This window comes from Musca domestica, unplaced genomic scaffold, assembly GCF_030504385.1.
Source record: "Musca domestica strain aabys unplaced genomic scaffold, Musca_domestica.polishedcontigs.V.1.1 1, whole genome shotgun sequence".
In the NCBI taxonomy this organism is placed as follows: Eukaryota; Metazoa; Arthropoda; class Insecta; order Diptera; family Muscidae; genus Musca; species Musca domestica.
The window spans coordinates 50,810,089-50,832,846 of NW_026712114.1; the positions used below are offsets into that span (position 1 = coordinate 50,810,089).

The following is a 22,758-nucleotide window of genomic DNA, read 5'->3' on the forward strand; positions in this document are numbered from 1 at the left end:
CTATAAGTGTAAAATTAAATGCTAGAAAATTTTAGCAATACAGAATATGGGGTAATAATGGCAATTTGTTATCTGGACTTCTTATACCCTGTTATGCCTTACAAAAGACTGTTTTGACCATGGATCCCTTTGGACCAATTTTAGGAAATTTGGAGTCAATCTAGGGTTGCCGTCTGTCTGTCTGTGTGTCTGGCTGACTGGCTGGACTCAAGGGGAGTAATTGATAAGGTGTAAATTCGGGACATGGGCAATATCGGTCCATTAATGGCTGACTCCCCACAACCACGAATCGGCTGAAGCTACAAACATGAAACTTGGTGCGCAGTCGTGTGATAAGGCTGGGATTGTGGAAATACATACTAAAAGGGTACGAAAAGTACTAAAATGTACTAAAAATTGAATACTTTTTATTAGGCAAACGGAATGAACTAGAACTCAAAATGTGAAATGAGAGTCACTGATGGAGTTCAGGATATATGAGCCAAAGGGTTTTTGGAACTTGGGACTTTTTACTTACGCAAAATTCTAAAATGGTACCATTTTGGTATTATGTGAAAGGATAGAGCTAAACTAAATGGTACTAAATTTGGAGCTATTTGGTTTAGAGTGAACGGATGTAGCTAGAATTTCGGGTTCCTTTTGGTTGTAAGTTTATGTTGAAGAAGTGGTTTTGGAAATGCGTACTACAAGTGCACGAAAAGTACTAAATAGTACTATGTTTAGTACAGTTTGATACTGGATGAACAGATGGTGTCTAAAATCTTGTAAATGGTATAGGGTCGCCGTTCATGTGTAGTCTGGACATATGGCAGTGGTTTCGGAAATATGTACTATAATTGTACGAAAATTATTCAATGGTGCTATATTTGGTATTGGGTGAAAAGATAGAACTAAAATCCTGAAATTGTACGAAAAGTACTAATTAGTACTAAATTGGGTGAAGAGAAAGAGCTGGAATATCGAGATTTTATATTGAGGTCTCCATGGGTATCTGGAATTGAGAAGTGGAGGTGGTTTTGAAAATGTGTACTATAGTTGCTCGAAAATGACTAAATTAAACTAAATTTGGTATTGGGTGAAGGCACAGAGCTGAAATCCTGAAATATGATATTAAGGTTGGTTTCTAGGTTTAAATATGGAGACATTAAAATAGTTTTGGACAAAAACATTGCAAGTGCGTCCATTGTCCTCCTCAGTAAAATTCAAAATGAAAGATTTGAAAATTGTCCGCCTGTGGAAATCACTCTACCTTCCGAACGAAATGAAGTAGATTAATACAATTTTACTCAAATCGATATAATGTCTGCAGGACTTTAGGTATTGAAAATGGGCCTTGTAGGTCCACGCCTTCGTATGGCCCCATATAATGGTACCTCCCGATATTCGGTACTTTGATGATTGTAGCGACATTATTCACCGGAATTGTTTCAAATTTGGTATTTGATGTTTGTAATGGATACTACAGCTTAAGACAGAAAATTGTCTGTGCAGGTCCACGTCTTCGTATAGCTCACATATAACGGTACCCCCGATAATGATTTTAGCTACATGATTCACCGATTTTTTAAAGTTTCGCATCTGAATATTGTAATAGCTTATGACAAAAGTGACCTCTGCAGGTCTATGTCGTCGTATAAACCCTAGTATAACAGCTGCATTCGGTATTCTTAAGATTTTAACAACATTTTTAACGGATTATTATTGTTTTTGAGAATTGCCAAATTCGTTCCAAATGGTGGAGGGTATTCAAAACTCGGCCCATGTCGAACTTACAGCTTTTTTACTTGTCTTTTCAAAAAAGGCCTAACACGAACTGTTAGTATGAATATAAAATGTTAAGGTGGACTTTTCGCTGATGAAGCAGGGGACACTTGCTGGTATTAAATAAACGAACATTAGGTGAGGGTATACATTAGTCGGCAAAAGCGATCGATTCTTTGTGTGTTGTTCATTAAAAATTCAAAATGTCAAATTGGAGCTTTGGCAAAAAATATATAAATTAATTGTCAAAATAGTCACAGAATATGTACGATATCTCATATCGTGCGTATTACAATTGGATGAAACTATATATGGAAGCTATATTAACCTTATATTAAAAATTCTTTAAACATCCACGATTATAGCCTTGAACTACCTTCAAAATATATTCTTTAAAAATTCAACGTTGATGGTCTTAAAGTGCCTTTTTTTTGAAAATCCATGACTTTAACCCTTAAGTGCCTATATGATGAAATTATATATGCGATCTATATTAATTTTAAACTGAAAAATTCTTTAGAAATCCACGATTGTAGCCTTGAACTTCTTTCAAAATATATTCTTTAAAAATTCACAATTATAGTCTTAAAGTGCCTTTAAAAAATACTCTTTGAAAATTCAAGATTATAGCCCTTAAGTGCCTTCTAAAATATTCTAAAAGAATCCCCGGAATTAGCAAACCTTCTAAAAATATCCTACATGATGAAACTACATAAACCTTAGCCTTGACCTACCTTCAAAAAAATATTCTTTCAAAATCCATGATTATAGCATTTAAGTGTCTTAAAAAAATTTCTAAAAAGATCCGCGGAATTAGCAGTCCTTCCTTTAAAATTCACCATTATAGCCTTGATAGTCCTTTCTAAAATGCTCCTTAAACATTCACGCTTATATTCAGGATAGGCCTTTAAACAATCATTGAAAAAGCCATGAAAATTGTCCATCTTCTGTACCTGATATTGCCTAATGAATCGTAATTAATGCCGTCACTCATCTCTATTACTTCATAGGGTCTCCGAAATCAATATACCCTGTATTCTATAAAAGCAATTTTGTATGACTTCAACTACTGAATGTGGAATATTTATTAATTTTGTCATTATGTATCAAATTTCCAAAGAATACTTGAAAATTAAATTAACTACACAATCAAACACAATTAGCATAACTTCGAGTTCTACACTTCATTAAAACAAAATTCAAGTTAATAATATAATCTTTGAAATGTCCATAATCTATGAAATTAAATCACAATATTAAATGGTATTATATCCTCTTTCTGGGAAATGACATTTTCAATTCAGGGAAAAACAATATTTGTCTAACAATGAAATTCATTATTGATATCCAATTCGAATACACAACGGAACACAACACACCTACATACACACATACATGCATGCATGCATGCACAGCTAGCTAGTCGATGAATAATCCATTTAATATCAACAAATTGTCACAATGTTGGTATTATTGTCCAATGTAATTGCAATTATTTACTTAAAATCGAAAAAAACAACATCAACACGAACACATATACAAATACACACGCAAATATTATACATGCAATGCCATAAACATTTGCAATTGGTGTGTCATCGTGGCACACACACACACGCTTGCACTCAAATCCAATTATAGCCCCTATCCACTGGGGAGTATTGTGTGTAAATTAAATAAAACTCACCGGAAATAGACACCTGGTGTACGTTGATCAATGTCAGTGGGATAGATGCGGCCAACACGACACTTGGAAAAGAAAATACCAATGAATGAGGGATCATTTTTCTTCGGCCAATCTTTGACGGGGAACACCAAGGGATATGTAAAATACTCTGGTGGATCGGAAAATTCCAAATAACCGTTGAGGGATACCTTTAATACGAAAAGGAAATGCAAATTATTTAAAAATAAATTCATTGAAGTAACTCGACTTACTCTCGTATAATTGAAACGGAAACCGTAGAATGGCAATTGGAAATTTAAATTTTTATGAATCTGTGTTGTCGAGGCATGAATATCGAACTGATAATCACCACGTCCGCCGTACATATCCTGATCGAAATACCAATACATAAAATACGAACGTATCTCAGCCAGACGTTGTGGTGTAATGGTGTAGCCACCGGTCAATGAATGTGATGGCATTGTTGGTGGCGCCATGCGATTGTTGGGATCTGTAATGAAGGAGAATTAATTTTTTTTTAAATAAAATATAAAATATATTTCTCTAAGAATTTCGTCCGCACCGAAATTTTAATACAAATTTCGTCGAAATTTTAATAAAAAGAAAACATTTTTATTTAAAAGTATCTGAATTCCAACGTGTTCCACTTTAAACTACAAATACCAGACCGTTTGGATAATGCTGTTCAACTTTTCAAAAATACATAAAGTGGGTGGGGCCATTGGGGTCATAAAAAAGGCAACCCCTATTGACAATTTTATACTTCAAGAAATGTAATTTACCAAATCTTCTTAAATACCAAATACCAGCTCATTATATACACTTTGGTGAGAATTTTCCAGAAAAAAGTTATTCGTGATGGAATTCAAGCGTGAGAGTGTGATTTCTTTATATTTAGCTGGAAATCCACAAGTGGCTATCGTTAGAGCACTCCAGCATTTAAATGTAAATAAATATTTTGTGTCTCGTACCATCGCTCGTTACGGTGATACTGGTATCGTAGCCCGACGTCAAGGAAGTGGACGAAAGAAAACAGCAACATCAGCAGAAATGGTTCGAAAAGTAAAGAAGCGACTTGATCGAAACCCACGTCGCAGTGGCCGAAAGTTGGCTTGTGACCTGAACATATTGCAATATTCCATTCCAAATATTGAAAAATGAGCTCGGCCATTCAAATTCCAAAAGGTGCAAGAACTTACACCGCAACAGAAAGAAAATAGACTCAAAAAAGCTAAAGAGTTGCTTCGCTTGGCCGAAAGTGGTGAACTGCCGAATTTTGTTTTCTCCGATGAGAAAACATTCGTTGTCCAGCAGTTTGTAAACAAATAAAATAATCGTGTTTTCTTGCCAAAGAGGTCAGCTAAAAATGTGCATCTTCGGTTGACCACCAGAACTCAAGCGCCGGTCATGATGATGGTGTAGGCCGCCATAACAGCCGATGGTCTCTCTCCGTTCCTATTAATCGATTTTGGCGTCAGAATAAATGCCGAATATTGTCGCGAAAATATTCTGGAGGGTGCATTCCTTGGACATTCCAACGGAACTCATCACCATCGCCCTCAGCACGCATACCAATCCGTTCTACTTTTTTGTCTGAAATAGTTTGGAAAGCAAGGTTGGCACTAAAAAATACCAAAGCGCTTCCCCGGGAAAGGGCCAAAATACCGCAGAGCGACATTCGTGCAGCGTGTGACTGTTTCATTGGCCGTTTGAAGGCCATAATTCATGGCAAAGGTGATCAATTTGAACAAATCTAAACTTATTCTACAATTTGATGCTATATCCGAGATTTTTTGCTTTCACTCAATAAAATTTAAAAAAAAATTGTAAAAATTATGGCGCCTGACTTTGTTGCAGTTTTTATCTCACCCTGTATGTAAGATCTGAGGAAAAATATATGTGACACTCGTATTTAAAGACATAGACATTGTATCACATATATATAGAGAAGTCGAGTTTTAAGCGATTTGTAAAGTGAAGGAACATTTTGTACAAACCCTCCGAAGCTCGTCTGATTATGGCAATATTTATACCCTACACCACAAGGTGGTCAGGGTATTATGTCTTTGTGCATTTGTTTGTAACAGGCAAAAGGAAACGAGATAGACCCATTGTTCCTTTTGATGATCTGCATAGAATCACTTTTTAAGTTGATTTATGCATGTCAGTCCGTCTGTCCGTCCGTCCGTCTGTCCATGTACTCTTGTGAACAAAATGCAGGTCGCATTTATAATCCGATTGAGATGAAATTTTGCAAACAACATTTGTTTGGCCCAAGGACGAACCCTATTGAAATTGGAGATAATCGGTAAAAATTTAGATTTAGCTCCCATATATATCTTCGTCCGATTTGCCTTTTAGTGTGCACCAAACGTGTAATATCAGCCCGAATAGTATGGAATTTTGCACATACAACCAAATTAGACCTAAAAATAAGCATGCCTAATTTGATCGAAATCGGTTTAGATATAGCTATAGCTCCCATATATATTGTTCATCCGATTTGTTATTTTTGTCCTCCGCAGCCGTAATATGCACTCTGTAACAACAATATTTGGGGAAATATATCAAATGCAGCTCAGAAATACCTTTGCTAAATTTTATCGAGATCGGTTCAGATTTGGATATAGCTCCCATATATAACTTCGTCCGATTTACCTTTTATTGAGCACCAAACGTCTAATATTTGTCCAAATGGGATGGAATTTGGCACATATGACCGAATTTAGTCTAGAAGGTAGTATGCCACGTTTGGTGAAGATCGGTTCAGATATAGCTATAGCTCCCACATATACAGTTCATCCGATTTGTTATATTTGTTACCCACAGCCGTAATATGCACTCCGTAACAACGATATTCAGGGAAATATATCAAATACAGCTCAGAAATATCTTTGCCAAATTTTATCGAGATCGGTTCAGATTTGGATATAGTTCCCATATATATTTTTATCCGATTTCAAATTAATTTCGCACCAAATGGGCATATGACCGAATTTAGTCCGATTTTAAAAGATACAAATGCTTCGGCATATTTAGTCCTTTGAACTTTAAATTATAATTATAATCATAGCGTGTATGATTGAATTCTCCCATAAAAACTTTTAATTATTAAGTGGAGCTCAACTAAATTAGCAAAGTGGTGTAGGGTATCATAAAATCGGCCCGCCCGACTTTAGGTTTTAATTTAATTTGGTTTTACTTTACTGGTTTTAATTTAATTTTAGTATATATTTTTTAGATCGACTTTTCTTATTTCTTCATCATATCTTAAAAACGGTCCTTTAAATAATTTTGACCATAATTTATTTTAAACTTTTAATTCATAAACCACATTTTTCATTTCCTTCACATCCAAAGAAACCATCTAAAATCACTAACCAGCCAACTTTGCTCATAAAAATCATTTGCAAGTTTAGAAAAAAACCCCAAACCAAAAAAAAAGAAAATAGAAGAAAAAAAGGAACTATAAAATATTTCATTTTGTTTAAAACATCAGAATTTTTATTGATATTGTTAAAGACATACTTTAAAAGTTGTTCTTTTTTCACTAAACTATTTATGTACTAAGTACACATGCTGTTGCTTACATACTAACACACTTACACATTTAGAGAGAGAGAGAGAGAGAGAGAGCGCGCGGCAAAGCTAGAGACTATAAGTACACTTAAACACTAAGACTAAGTTCAACTAAAATACTAAATAAAACAAAGTAAAAATCCGGGCGATAATAAAGTCTTTAACAAAGTCTATGGGGCAAAGAAAGATTACGATAAAATCGACCGAGGGAAGAAGGGAGGTAAGGCAAACCCGAAAAAAGTTTCAAACTTATATAAATACTATACTATCCTCAAGGTAATATATATTTTTGTTGTGGGTGGGTGGGTTGGTTGAAGCAAAGAAAGTGAAAGCCTCTGCTGGTTCCTTCCAATGAAATCCTTTTGGATCGTTGGCCACTTTCTTGGTTTCTTTCTCCGCCAGTTATGAAAATCCAAAAACTACTTTAGGCTAAGTTTCTTTCTTTTTGTTTCCACGATTTTGTTGTGGGAAATCACAACGGGAAGACATTTTTGTCTGCAGCTGCTGGTCACACCTCTTTTATTTTGCCTTTGTCTTCGTCTTAGCTTTCCATCATAATTCGACGCTCGTATTCGGCTACACGTAATTTAACGGGCATTACCAAACTTAAGTCCTCCATAACGGCGTGCATTTGCGGCTTGGTGCCCCCATTCGTCCCAGCCGTTGAATTTTGCCTTTGTATGGGTCGCCGTGATTTCTCTATGGACGGTTTACGACGCAATGAATTTTTACGCTGTATTGAGGATGTGTTGTAGATGGGCGTCGATGAGGTCAGGGGAGCAGCACTGCAGTTGGCTGCCAAGCCACTGAATGAGGCAAAGGAGGGGGACGAGGTGGCTGTGGTTGTGTCCTGGAATGAAAATGTAGCAGCTGCCGATGCAACCGACAATTGTTGGCTACTCGCTACTGTTGCCGGTGTTTGTGGACAGAAAAGCGAGAATGAAGATGAGGCCGTGCTCGATGATGATGCTGATGATGTTGACAATGATGAAGCATTCGACTGCCATCGTGAAGGCTTGGCTGTGAGGGCCTCAGGCGCCGGTGTTGGTTGCTCCAAGTGCAAGTTTATGTGGGTGGACCAGCGTTTGGGTTTTGCCGGGGTTGCAAAATGTATGTTCAGACTTTGGGTGCTGGTGTTGTTCAGTGTGGCCCGGGCCTGGGTTTTGGAATTTTTCAGGAGATTAATAAATGTGTTATTGCCCACGGTGGTAAGCGTATTAAAATAGCTTATGCGTTCCTTGACGGATCTTAAGGTATCCTGTGAGGATGGGTTTTCGTTACCCATGCTGAAGTTGTGACTGCTGCTAGTCAGGCTAAGATTGCCAAATGATCCAAAGCTATTGTCATTAGACCCACCAACACCGCCACATCCATTACTGCTGCTGATGGATGTATTGCCAAATGTTACATTGCTCTGATTGTTCGTTTTAATTTCCGATAAATGGGAAGTTTGCTGATAGTTGTTGGTATTTACCCCAGCTTGTTCCTCTTTGTTGGCTTCTTCAAATCTCACCGAATTCCGTTTGGACATTTCCAAAGCCTTTTCCTTGATTTGGCATGACCAACTTTTGTGGCCAACCATAGTTTGTGGTTTAATTTGCTGCCGTCCACCTTCGGCCACCTCTCCGTCGCCCTCGCTGTCACTGGATGTGTTGTCGGCACTACCCGAACTATGTTTTGACATTTCCAATGCCTTGGCTCGCAGTTCATGGGACCAACGTTTTGGTGGAATATTCCGACGTGATTGTAATTGCATTTCACCAGATACAGGTGGCAGTGTCGTTGTCGCACCAACCACTGCACCCAAACCACTTGAGTAAATTGATTTTGGGGTTTCATTAACATCTCTGAAGTAGTTGAGCGGGGCCGGCATGCTGGGCTCCAATGTTTGTCCTGTTGCCGTTTTCATGGTCTCCACAGATTTTGGTGTAGAAGTCATGGCCGGCTGCTGGCTATTGATGTTGGAATTGTTGCTGCTACTGCCATTATTATTTGCCAATTGATTTTGTAAAGCTGCCATTCTTGGTGGTTTCGGCGGCGGATGTGACAAATCAATGTCATCAACATCCATGCTATCATTGTGGATGATGGCCCCCGGTCGATAGGAGGGCATATTGTATGAATAAAACTGAAATGTGTAAGCACTCAGACTCATTTTCTATTTTGCCCGTCGTTTTTAACGCTAATGAGAAAACAGCACGGAAAAATAATATTTTTGTTTGCGTTTTCAAAACTTAAAATCACTCGAAAAAGGTCGACACGTTCGGCTGGTTGAATGGTGTTTAATGAGTTTGTCATGGCTGTCATGTTTATTTATAGCATAAACCCAAAACAGAAGAACCACTAAGCCGCTTTGCATTTGGGCTACCTGTTGTCCTTACACGCTCCCTCTCTCCTTCTCGTCCTTTTTTTCCTCCTCCCAAAACAATGAAACCACCTTTCCTTAAATTTTAATCCTTGCATGACACACTTTTTTCCCGTCTTGGGTCCTTCTTCTTATTAAAAATTTGCATACCTGTTACAACCCACACACACAAAGGCAGAAGGATAACACTACCACACCTACATACAGGCTCAGTTCAATAATAAACCACTACTCAATGATTTTATGTTCGCTTGTAAAGTCTTTAGTTAATTATCGTCCTTAAAATTTTAATACGATTAACTACAGTTCATAAAATGCCGTTAGGTCACACGATTGTCGCTTATTGAAATATTGGCTTTGGTTCAATATTTAATAAACATTGATTCGGGACTTCTTAAGTCATCTTTGCCAGGTGATATAATTTGTAATATTAGGATATATTTGTGTTAGGAGAGGAATTTTTTTGGTAATTGTCTAAATTAGAAATTTCCTTTACTTAAAGAGGATTTGAGAAAGCCATACTAAATAGAAGCAACAAGTTTGAAAAGGATTCATATTTGAAATAATAAAAATCTATTCCTTTCATAGACAGAGAGAGAGGGAACCGAAGACCTTATCTACTAAAAAAAATAAATCAAAATCTGATTGTCTATATACCTTAGACAAAAGTAGGCTTCAGGGTCTTCTAAAGGTAAACGAAGACCTCAAGGCCTTTCTAAGCAAAAGAAGATTTTTATACAGCCTTTATACAAAAGATCAGAACTTCAATAGGGGAAGACCTCAAGTTATTCTATGGACAAGACCTCAAGTTCTTGTGGAGGCAAAATAAGTACTCCAGTTTTATATAGACACTAGAAACCCTCAAGTTTTTTGATAGACAATAGAAAAACTCAAGTTCTTCTATAGACAAATTAAGTCCTCAAGGTCTCCTATAGAAAATAGAAGACCTCAAGGACTTTTATGGACAATAGAAGACCTCAAAGACTTTTATAGGCAATGGAAGACCTTAAGGTCTTCTATAGACAATAGAACACCTCAAGGTCTTCTATAGACAATAGAACACCTCAAGGTCTTCTATAGACAATAGAAGGCCTCTAGGTCTTCTATAGACAATAGAAGACCTCTAGGTCTTCTATAGACAATAGAAGACCTCAAGGTCTTCAATAGACAATAGAAGACCCCAAGGACTTCCATAGACAATAGAAGACCCCAAGGCCTTCCATAAACAATAGAAGACCTCAAGGTCTTCTGTAGACAATAGAAGACCTCCAGGTCTTCTATAGGCAATAGAAGACGTCAAGGTCTTCTATAGACAATAGAAGACCTCAAGGTCTTTTATAGACAATAGAAGACCTCAAGGTCTTCTATAGACAACAGAAGACCTTAGGGTCTTCAGTAGACAATGGACGAACCTAAGACCTTCTATGGAGAATATAAGAACTTATGACGTTCTATGAAGAATAAAAGACCTTATGGCCTGCTATGGAGAATAGAAGCTCGAAAAGCCTTCTATGAAGAATAGAGGACCCCAAAAACTTCTTTAGACACTAAAAGACTTTAACGTCTTCTATTGGCAATAGAAAACCTCAACAGATGGCCTTAAGATCTTCTCTTTTATAGACAACAGATGGCCTGTAGATCTTCTCTGGACAATAGAAGACTTCATTGCCAAAAATGCGCTTTCTATAAAAACGGATGCCGTGTTACCATATTCTATGCACCGAAGAAGACTCTAACGAATTACTCATAATCTAAGACGGTTGACACTTCTACAGACAATTTTTTCTAGATCTTTACAGGAAAATAAGAAATATCTAGATTGAAAAATAACTTAGGCTCCATATATATTATATGTACCATCAATAGGGACAGTTTGCCTAATACCCAACATATATGACTCCCAAAAAAGTCTCATTTTTTCTTCCATTCATCGAAGAGACCATTATTTTGTTCAATTTCGCAACACTGTGCACATAACAACTAATTAACACAGTGTCATATTACACACATACCATATCGGCATTACACAAAATCGCGCTGAATAATCTAACCCGTGAAATTTTCGGTAATGGTAACAGTTTGTCTAAAAGCAGATAAGCATATTTGTGTAATTTATCCTGGCCCGTTGATATTGTTGTTGTTGCTGCGTTGCTACTTTTCCGTGTTTTTTTTTTTTTTTTTTTTTTTTCTTCCTCCCAGCAACCAAATCATCAACTACAATCCATCCCATACAAAATTGTGGCAATCCGACTAACTACCTGATGAGCAGCCAAAAAAAAGTAACATGACAATGTTAAACGAAACGGGGTTTTATGGCCCCTACTTAAGTGTCACCTACAATTCAGGCAATTATGGAGGACAATCGCTGGCATGCACTTACCCACACCCATACACCCACATGATCATAAAACCGGGCGACAGGCAAAAGTTTTAAATGAGATTTGTGTTACATGATAAATGTGACAAAAAAGGATTAGCGAATACTCCCAATTTGCCATTGTGCGCGTGTAAGCATGTGTCAGAGTTGGCAAACACACACACACACTCACACACAGATGTCCTGTTCTCTTTTTTGATTCATAAAAAGATTAGCGAACGCTTAACATTATGAGCGGATATTTCGACATTGAATTATTGTCAAGTAAAGATGCTTCATGAGTTATGTGTGTGTGTGTGCGCGGGAGTATGGCGCTGCCGTATACCTAGCTCACATATAAATGTGGCAACAACAACAATAACCATGATTTTAGCGGCTGCGGTAACACCGTCAACGACAGCAGCTGCAATTTGAAAACTTTTCAAATCCATCGGATTAGCGTTTTAAGTAAAAAACAAAAAGAAAAAACACAACAACGACGACGACGAAGGAGATGAGAAAAAAAAAACGAAAAGGAATCAACAGCGTACGCGGGCAAAAAGGCAACCCAACGATTATGAAAGTGGATTTAATTTTTGCAACAAAATCACTTTTTTCCTTTGTCTTACTTTTGAGAAAAACTGTAACGGCTGTTCATTTCTCGGAAGCCAGGGAATTTAGGATGAAAAACTCAATGGGAAAAATCCACAATAATATTTTCAAGAATTCTGCCTCATTTGTCATATTTTCAGATTTGCTTTTGCTGTCCTTTTTTTCTCTGTCTTTAAGACGATAATTTATATTTAATTATTTAAAAGTATTATTTTTTTCTAAATTTGAAGGCAACAAATCGGATTTAAATGCATAATATATAATAATATATAATACAAGTCCTATTGGAGGTCCATCCCTTTACAAAGAATTCTGTATAAATGAAGGAAGGCAGAAAAAATATAAACAAACTTTTAATACCCTCCACCTTAGGGTAAAAGAAACATTAGAAGAAATGTGGCAAAAACCATTACAATGCCGAATATCGGGAGGTACCGTTATATGGGGGCTATACCAAAACGTGGACCTATAATTACAATGTTTTGCCATACGAACTACGACCCATTCTGGCCCACAAATACGATTTTTAAGACAAATCAATGAAAAAATGTGGTAAAAACCATCAAAATACCGAATATCGGGAGGTACTGTTATATGGGGGCTATACCAAATCATGGACCCATACATGCAATGTTTCGCCACCGGAGCTGGAAACCATTATGACCAACAAATACCAATTTTTAGACAAATCAGTGAAAAAATGTGGCAAAAAAAAAACTAAAATACCGAATATCGGGAGGTACCTTTAAATGGGGGCTATACCACAACGTGGACCTATACATGCAATATTTTGCCACACACTCAGGGACCCGTTATGGCCTACAAATACGAATTTCCAGACAAATCCGTGAAAAATGTGGCATAAATCATCAAAATACCGAATATCGGGAGGTACCGTTATATGGGGGCTATACCAAAACGTAAACCTATACATGCAATGTTTTGCCACACGCTCAGTGACCCGTTATGACCTACATATACCAATTTTCAGACAAATCCGTGAAATAATGTGGCATAAATCATCAAAATACCGAATATCGGGAGGTACCGTTATATGGGGACTATACCAAGGCGTGGACCGATATATCTCATTTTCAATACCAACCATCCTAGACACAATGTAAATAGCTCAACTAAATTTTGGCGCTCTACGTCAAATAATGTGGGCTGTATCGTGATTTCAACAGACAGAGGGACAGACAGACGGACATCGTTAAATCGACTTAAAATTTTATGCTGATTATGAATATATATACTTTATGGGGTCTAAGACAAATATTTAAGGATGTTACAAACGGAATGACAAAGTTAATATACCCTCCTTTCCAAGGTGGAGGGTATAAAAACGCCACCTCCAAAATTGCAGAGTTTAATTTCTAAAAAACACGGTTTATAGTACCTCTTAGTATGACGTTTCAAAATTCCAGTCTTATTCTGTGTCTAAACATCAATAGTAATCCACAAGCATAATTTTGAGAATTTAGATTGAATTTCTATACCCTATACCACAAAACAAAGGTACGACGAAATGTGCTTCGGAAACCACATAAAGTATGGATATTGATATTGTTCCAAAAATATTCGGTATTGAAATTTAATATGTCCACGTTTGCATATAGCTTCAAGAAAATGATACCCCTCATAGCGCAATTTCCAACAAATCAGCTCTAAAAATATACAATGCAGGTCCACTTTTTGGTATAACCTCCATAAAAGTATACCTCCGAATTTTCGACATTTTTGGGTTATGGAAGCTCACAGCCGATTAAATCATCTGCATTTTGAGATTTGGTTGCTCAGTGACACTTTAACTCCTCGCGCAAAAATGATTATGGGTTACGTTTAGGTACAATCCTCAAATAAGTGTATTTGGTATTTTGAAGACTTCAACCCGAATTTCCAGCCAAATACGTTTTATATTGACGCCAACAAGTGGTTGTCACTTCGTCTTTAAAGGTTTTATATATTATTCAAATATTTCCATTTCCGGAAAGAATAAAAGAAAAATGTCTGCCTTTTACACCAAAAAGTTTTTCCGAGGAGGATATGAGTAAAACCATTGCACAATGCATCAACATCCAATTTTTCTGCCAAAAATTATTTCAAAGTCTCCATATGTAAAACCTTGTAACCAACAAAAAACTTAATATCAAATTTCGGGATTCCAGCTCTATCCCTTCACCCAATATCAAGTTTTGTAACATTTAGCGAGAATATCCAAAACAATCTGCATCTTTCCAGCCAAGACACCAACAGTGGTGCAAAATTAATACCAAATACATTATTTTTCAATAAATTTTAATATACATTTACAAAACCACCAACAGAGGCATCAAAATCAAATTTCGGAATTCCAGCTCTATACGACCACTTATTAGCTAATTTTCTTACTATTTAGTAGTTTTCGTATAATTTTAGTACTAATAACCTATGCATATCTCAATCCTAGACACCAACATTTGTCGCTCTATAAAATTTCACGATTTCAACTCCATCCCTTCACTCAATAACAAATTTAGCACCATTTAGTACTTTTCCAACAAAACCACCACCAAATTTCAAATACAAATACCATCAGCAATCTAAATATCAAATTTCAGAATTATATCTCTATTTTGTAATTTTCGTCAAATTATAGTTCACACATCCAAACCCACCTCCATATCATAACCACAGACACCAATCGTGACACATATATCAAATTTCAGCTATATTCCTTCACCAAATACCAAATTAAGTACTATTTAGTATTGTTCGTACAATTATAGCACACATTTACAAAACCCACCTCCATATCTCAATTTCAGACACCAACAGAGACCATAATATTAAATGTCGGCATTCACCCAGTACCAAATATAAGACGCATTTCCTAATCACTGCCAAATCTCAATTCCAGATACCAACGGAGACCTTAAAATCAAATTTGAGGATTCCAGCCCTCCAGCATCTTCATATGTCACACATGAACAGCGACTCTAATACTAAATTTCCGATTTCAAACACTATCTGCACACCCTATACCGAATTGTACAATATATAGTACTATTTAGTAATTTTCGTGTACTTGCTGTACACATTACAACAACCTCTTTATCGCCAACAGGGACCCCAATACCAACACTTCAAAATTCCAGCTTCATCCGTTTACCATAAACCAAATTTTTCGAAATTAAGTACCATTTAGTACAATGTTATAGGTTGGATTGGGCCAAAAATTATGTAACACCTAGAAATATTGGTCTATGGATCGTCCTATCTCGCCGAGCTGAGTCGATGTAGCTATGTATGTCCGTCCGTCTGTCCATGTTAATTTGTAATCACTCTACAGGTCGCAATTTTGGCCCGATTCTTATGAAATTTAGCATGGAGGTAGGGCTAGTGTCAGAATAGAAGCCTAGATGATCGCATGATATTTAGGTTGTAATTTACCAAAAACAGAAAAATTTCCTGATTTTGGAGTTACTCTACAGGTCGCAATTATAGACCAATAGACGCGGTATTTAGCATGGGGCTGGTCAGGTGCCTACCATTTTGTTTGGTGATTAGACAATATTTAGCGGGTAAAACCGACCATAACTTTTATGTAAAAAATAAATATTTCCACTAAACCGCGAATATTTTTAGTCTTGGCGAAATCACGAATGCAAGAAAATGTCACTTCCGACCGTTACCTATGAGAAATTTTGCATGATGATAGAGTTAGGATCAGAATTAAAGCCCAAATGGACCAAAAATTAAAACTTTACAATCGTCACGTAAGTTTGTCTGAGGTTATGGCTCAGGATAGCGCAGAAGTGTACCATTTTGGACGACCCTTGAATTACACATTTGTGTAAAATTGTCTTGGATACCTATCTGCTCGACATAGAGCGTAAATATAAGGAAAATATCTCCGGTAAAAAACAAAGGTAACATTTGTGCAGGACAGTACGACATTATTTCAAATAATCGACTAAAATTTGTTTGGACACAAGGAGGTTTTCCAATATATTATAGTGTTGGAGGGTATAACATGATCGGCCCCACATGAACATAGCCTTTGCTTAGATCTTTCATTTATATGTGAACTGCAGAATTTCGTGTATATATATATTGTAACAGTATGACCATGTAAACGATGATAAAACAGTCTTTCTTTCATGACAATGACAGCTTTTTATTAGGTCCATTCCTAGAATACAAAGCGCAAATAATATAATTCACCTGTTTAAGGCGAATGATTCACATTCATCATCGCTCGAAATTGCCTCAATTTCAAAACATTGCGTTGGTTGGCGTTTTTTACTTTTCAACAATAATTCAATTGTGCAAAAGAAACACAATTGAATTATCCTCAAACATACACACACACACAACTACTTGCGACTGGCCACTAAAGTCAAAAAAAAAAAAAAAAGAATTTAATCACTTCACATTTATCAAAGAAAATTTATGATAAGATAGTGATTGCGAGATAACAACAAACCAACCGACGATTATTGCTAATGACCAAAAAAAACGAAACAAAAAACTGATTACAGCAGAGAATCCAAAAAAAAAAATGTCACAACATAGAATCAACTTGAAAGTTAAATATTTGTTTGTATGTATTTTCAACATACAAACAATGTAATGTGTGAGCCAACCATCCCATCCCATTCCACCCCATCCATCCACCCATTGGCACTAGTCATTTCATTGTCCACATGTGTGTATGTATGTATATTGTATGTGTGGCTGAAGGTGTACTTCTAAACCAATATTAACAGGTGAAGCCATGATAAGATAAGACCTATGACTCTTTTTTCCCCCTTTTTAAGTTTTCATTTTGATATTTTTGTATAAAACAATAAAGTCCCAAATGTAGGTATGTATTCAATTTTATGTACTTCATATTTTCTGTTAGCATTCTTTTGTCTTGTAAGTAATGAGGAAGAGGGGAGAGCGTTCTTATTGGAATTAGGTCGTAATGTTATTTTTTATTTCTTTGTAGAATTTCAAAAAAGGAAAATTAATTACACAAATGACCAATTTCAAAACATTACTCAACCATGAACTTATTAAAGAATTTAAGAAAAAAAGCACCGCATAGATTTTGATACCCAAAAATGATTCATATAATACTGTGTTATCAGGGTTTGTTGAGAAAATTACAAGATTTTTTTGAGAAATAATAGAGATAACATCATCTCTAATATTGGCAAAAAATATCAAAGTTTTTAGAAAATGTAGACATTTAGAGAACTATTTATGCAAAATTGTTAGTGGAAAGATAAAAGGTTACCAATAATTGGAACACCTATATAGAACATTTTTACCAGGAATTTAACTCTATACAGAGGAAAACCTTTTAAAGGAAAACTTTTTAAATTACCAAAAATAAGGGAGAACTTTTACATGATAGATATACCTAAATGTGGTAAATGGGCCAAATATTCCATTTTATGGTGTAGGGTATATAAATTAAGGATAGAATCTCCTGTCGAATGCGGCTTTTTATTGGTATTTAAGACAAAAAGTGGGGGTATGTAAAGTCATACTAAGCGGTATATGTAAATTGCTCATATAAACTTTTAGTACTCAAAGTGAACAATTTGTTCGTTACTTCTCGGACAAAATTGTCAAACTTTTCAGCAACACCAGTTCGATAACACTTTAATAATATTAACCCTTTATCGGAAAGAAGAATCGAAAATTGATTACTTTTTCAATCCGTTTTCCGAAGAGTAAACTTTTGTACAATGGCTCCATTCAATCCAATTTTTCCATCCATTCAATTTTTCTGAAAACTCTTTCATCCACTTTTCATAATTAAAATTGGCCACCACCAAATCTAAATCCCAAAAACCAACAGTGATCTCAATATCACATTTCAGGATTCCGCTGTATCCATTCACTCAATGACAAATTTAGTACCTTTTATTACTAAATTTACTTCCCTTTATCAAAATTACATATCAACAGTGGCTTTATCCGGCTTTATCCTAGGGCCCAGTCCCAAAAATTTACCATACTTTTCGTACAGTTTTAAACCACCTCCTTCTATCCATGCTTAGACATTGTGGCATTTTGCACTTTACTTTCGTTCATAATACGCGCTTCCAAAACCATCTCCTTCGCATGAACAACGAACCTAATACTAACTTTTCAGGTACCAACACAGACCTCAATATCAAATTTTCGGAATCCAATTTTATACCTATACCCAATTTAGTACTACTTACTATTTTTCGAACATTTAGAGCACACGTTTCCATAACCATCTTCTTCTCTCAACTAGAGACACCAACAGTGACATCTTCCAGCTCTATCCCTTCACCTAATGCCAAATTTACCAACATTTACTACTTTTCGTACAAATATTGGATGCATTTCCAAGGCACCGCCAAATCGCAAACACAAATCAGTAATCTAAATATCAAATTTCTGAATTTTATCTCTATTCCTTCATCCATTCTGACACCAATAACAAATTCCAGATTTCAAGCACAATCTATTCACTCAATACCAAATTATACCAAATATACACATTTTCAAAACCACCTCTTTATCACAAACCTACCACCAATAGGAACCCCAATACAAAATTCTAGCTAAACTATTTTAGATGTTCTCTTAACCTTAAAGATTGAATTTTCAAAAACCCTTTGGTGCATCTATCCTGCTCTCCAGCTCGTTCCGTTTGTGTAACACAAAGTGTTAAATTTTAGTACATTTTAGTACTTTTCGTACCCTTTTAATATGGGTTTCCAAATGGCCAGACTCATAATACGCCATGCACCAAGACTAGCCATCGTGCAAAATTTGAAAATTCTAACTTCAACCGCTTCGTCTGGACTTTGATTCTACGTTAGACCAAAATGCCACAATTTGACATCCTTGCACTAATTTCAAGATTTTAGCTCTAAAAATTCAAAATTTAAGATAAACAGTATTAACTTTGTCATTCCGTTTGTAACTCCTCGAAATACTCATGTCAGACACAACAAAGTATATATATTCTTGATCAGCGTAAAATTCTAAGTCGATTTAGCGATGTCCGCCTGTCTGTCCGTCTGTCTGTCTGTCTGTTGTAATCACGCTATCTTTCGAACGAATTGAGATACAAGGCTAAAATTTTGCACACACGTTTATTTTTACAGTAGGCAGGTTAAGTTCATAAATGGGCCATGTAGGTCCACGTTTTCATATAGCCCCCATATAACGGTACCTCCCGATATTCGGTATTTTGATGATTTTAGCGACATTATTCACCGGATTTGTTTCAAATTTGGTATTTGAAGTTCGAAATGGATACTACAGCCTAAGACAGAAAATTGTCTGTGCAGGTCCACGTCTTCGTATAGCCCCCATATAACGGTACCTCCCGATATTCGGTATTTCGATGATTTTAGCGACATTATTCACCGGAATAGTTTCAAATTTAGTATTTGAGGTTCGAAATAGATACTACAGCCTAAGACAGAAAATTGTCTGTGCAGGTCCACGTCTTCGTATAGCCCCATGTAACTGTACCTCCCGCTATTTGGTATTTTGATGATTTTAGCGACATTATTAATCGGAATTGTTCAAAATTTGGTATTTGAAGTTCGCAATGGATACTACAGCCTAAGACAGAAAATTGTCTGTTCAGGTCCACGTCTTCGTATAGACGATTTTATTTCCAAATTCGTTCCAAATGGTGGAGGGTATTCAAAGTTCGGCCCGGCCGAACATACTGCTTTTTAACTCGTTTTTTTTAAATTTTCCTACTCTCTACCACCGATTCCTTAACCCAACTTTCAAAATTCTATTTCCACTTTTAAAACATAGGAGGCCTTGGATGGTCTTTTGGAGGCCTTGGATGGTCTTTTGAAAGGAATATCTTGGAGAGACCTTTTTCAGGTGCATTGCCTCCAGTTTAGACGGTAGAAAATATTTGAAAGGCTTTATTAGAAGAACTTTAGGATTATCTTGGAAATAAAACGTTTTAAGTAGGCCACTTCAAAGACTTTCATGGATAGAATGCCTTTTGGAATTTACGAAAACTTTGGGAGATTTTCAATGGGAAAATATAAGTTATTTTATTGGTTGAACCACCTATGGCTAATATTTTAAACCTAATAAAATTTCGAAGATTTTTTACTGTTTTACAGATTATTACACTGTAAAAAATTGGATTTGTGCTCGTTTAAATGTGAAAATCCAAGAAATTCAGATTTTTTTCTACATTTTCCTTCATAAAATCAGTTTTCGAAGTGACCCAGAAAAACCAAGAGACCCCACAAAGTATATATATATATATATTCTTGATCAGAATAAAATTCTATGTCGATTTAGCGATGTCCGTCGATCTGTAGAAATCACTCTAGCTTCCGAACAAAATGAAGTAGGTTGATGAAATTTTACTCAAATGTATATTATGTCTGCAGGACTTTTGGTATTGAAAATGGGCCTTATAGGTCCACGTTTTGGTATAGCTCCCATATAACGGTATCTCCCGATATTGGGTATTTTAATGATTTTAGCGACATTATTCACAGAAATTGTTTCAAATTTGGTATTTTAAGTTCGTAATAGGTACTACAGCCTATAACAGAAAATTTTCTGTGCAGGTTCACGTCTTCGTATAGCCCTCATATAAGGGGACTTCCCGATTTTTGGCATTTTGATGATTTTAGCGACATTATTCACCGGATTTGGTGGAATTTGGTATTTCAAGTTCGTAATGAATAATGGAAAATTGTCTGTGCAGGTCCACGTCTTCGTATAGCCCCCACATAACGGTACCTCCAGATATTCGGTATTTTGATGATTTTAACTACATTATTCACTGATTTATTTAAGATTCGTATTTGAATATTGTAATGGCTTTTGACAGAAGTTACCTATGTAGGTCCATGTCGTCTTATTCACCCTAATATAACATTTAGGTATTTTTAAGATTTTAACGGATTTTATTGTTTTTGAGAACTGCCAAATTCGTTCCAAATGGTGGAGAGTATTCAAAGTTCGTCTCTGCCGAACTTACAGCTTTTTTACTTGTTTTTATTTTACGGACAACTTCATATATTCATCTGTGAGGCTTCTTACACGTATCAGACATTGGGGAAGCCTGGCAGAACGGTTTATACCTTTCAGACAGTCGTCTTCTATAAAAAAGGTTTATATATCTATTTTATTTTGAATTCTTTAAAATGCCTTGAAGAACTTGAAATGCGCTTAAATATCCAATAAAAAATTAAGGATCTTTGTAAAATATTTTCAAGCCGATGCAAGACCTTGTTCAAATTTAAAAATTAAATTAAATTACCCACGAAATATACTCCTCCTTGCAATCTCTCTTTGACTTCTATCAGGGACTCGGCCCTTTGGGAGCCCTAGCCCTGCTACTATGGGAAACGAAACCACAGTATTTCTTCTTCGAAATTAATCCCAAATTCAATCCGTCCCTCAATGACCATGATAGCAACATCAATATTTAAATCCGCAATAATTGATCACCCAAAATAAAAAAAAAAATATTTCAACATCAAAACTTACCCCAATTATAGCCATTATCGTTGACAATGTCATAACCCAATTCGCCCAAATAGAAGTCGGCCATTTGTAAAGCGCCAGAACGCTGCTGTGACATGTTGGCAACCAATGTTCCCGTTGTCGATGACACTTTCGGAGCTGTATGTTGGTGTTGTTGTTGTTGTTTTTGCTTGGGTTGTGGCGGTAAAATTTCAATCATTTCCACGACTTCATTTTTGTCCAGCACTGTACTTCTAACACCTTTCTTATCTTTGGTGTTGGCGGAAACACTTTCGGTTTCTGTTGAGACATTTTCATTGGCAATAACATAGGATATGAAGCCGCAAGCCAGCAGACTGGCCAAAAAGAGTTTAAAACGCATTGTTTGTTCACTTAAAAATTAGGTTTTCGTTTTTTGTTTTATTCAAATATTTTCGTTTGTTTTTCGTTTAAAAAAGTGTATTTTTTCGTTTTTTCTGTTCAAACTGGTGTTAACTTTTTTCACTGAAATAGAAGAAAATTCAATTATTTAATTTAATTACTCGCATTATTAGTAGTAATTTCGAATAGATTGTAAATCATGACATCATTTCTATTTTTTTTTTTCACAATATTTTCATAAATTTTCTTTTCCGTAACACATCAATGAACAATAAACCATTTATTCACTCCAACGTCTGTCTTATCAGTTTGGGGTTCCAATACAATTTGTCTTATCAGCGCCTTTAACGGCTTTGGTAAAATATCTTTGTTATCGACACAAAACACCAAGTTATTATTTTTTTCACCGTCAATTTCCACTTTACCGTTTATTCGAAAAACACGTTAACACAGTTCCAACTTTCAATTTAGACTAAAGTCGGGGCGTTGTCGCCTTCTTTGCTAGAAGCCAACGGGTCCACCTGTAATTTCGAAAAA

At 35.9% G+C, this 22,758-nt stretch overlaps 2 protein-coding genes across 6 annotated transcripts in view; both read right to left on the reverse strand.

Annotated features, from left to right (window-relative positions):
- The window catches only part of LOC101891325 (protein mesh), a 96,216-nt gene extending 73,458 nt beyond the window's left edge, over positions 1-22,758 (reverse strand). For 3 of the 5 annotated variants that reach the window (XM_059123849.1, XM_059123847.1, XM_059123841.1), the window contains exons 1-3: positions 21,865-22,344; positions 3,700-3,938; positions 3,449-3,636 (exon numbers count right to left, since the gene is read on the reverse strand). In XM_059123849.1, coding sequence (XP_058979832.1) covers positions 3,449-3,636; positions 3,700-3,938; positions 21,865-22,222 — 785 coding nt within the window. In that variant the 5' untranslated portion in view covers positions 22,223-22,344. Of the gene's footprint in view, positions 1-3,448; positions 3,637-3,699; positions 3,939-21,864; positions 22,345-22,498; positions 22,612-22,646 lie in introns of those variants that run through there. The other 2 variants (XM_059123857.1, XM_059123836.1) reach the window with 2 other exon arrangements.
- Positions 6,925-9,316, reverse strand: LOC101890465 (uncharacterized). Its single transcript, XM_059123939.1, has one exon. The coding sequence runs from the start codon at positions 9,180-9,182 to the stop codon at positions 7,569-7,571; it is 1,614 nt and encodes a 537-aa protein (XP_058979922.1). The 5' UTR covers positions 9,183-9,316; the 3' UTR covers positions 6,925-7,568.

What these genes read in the sequence shown, in the direction of transcription:
- LOC101890465 (XM_059123939.1), bottom strand. Translation starts at nt 9,182, where the DNA reads ATGAGTCTGAGTGCTTACACATTTCAGTTTTATTCATACAATATGCCC.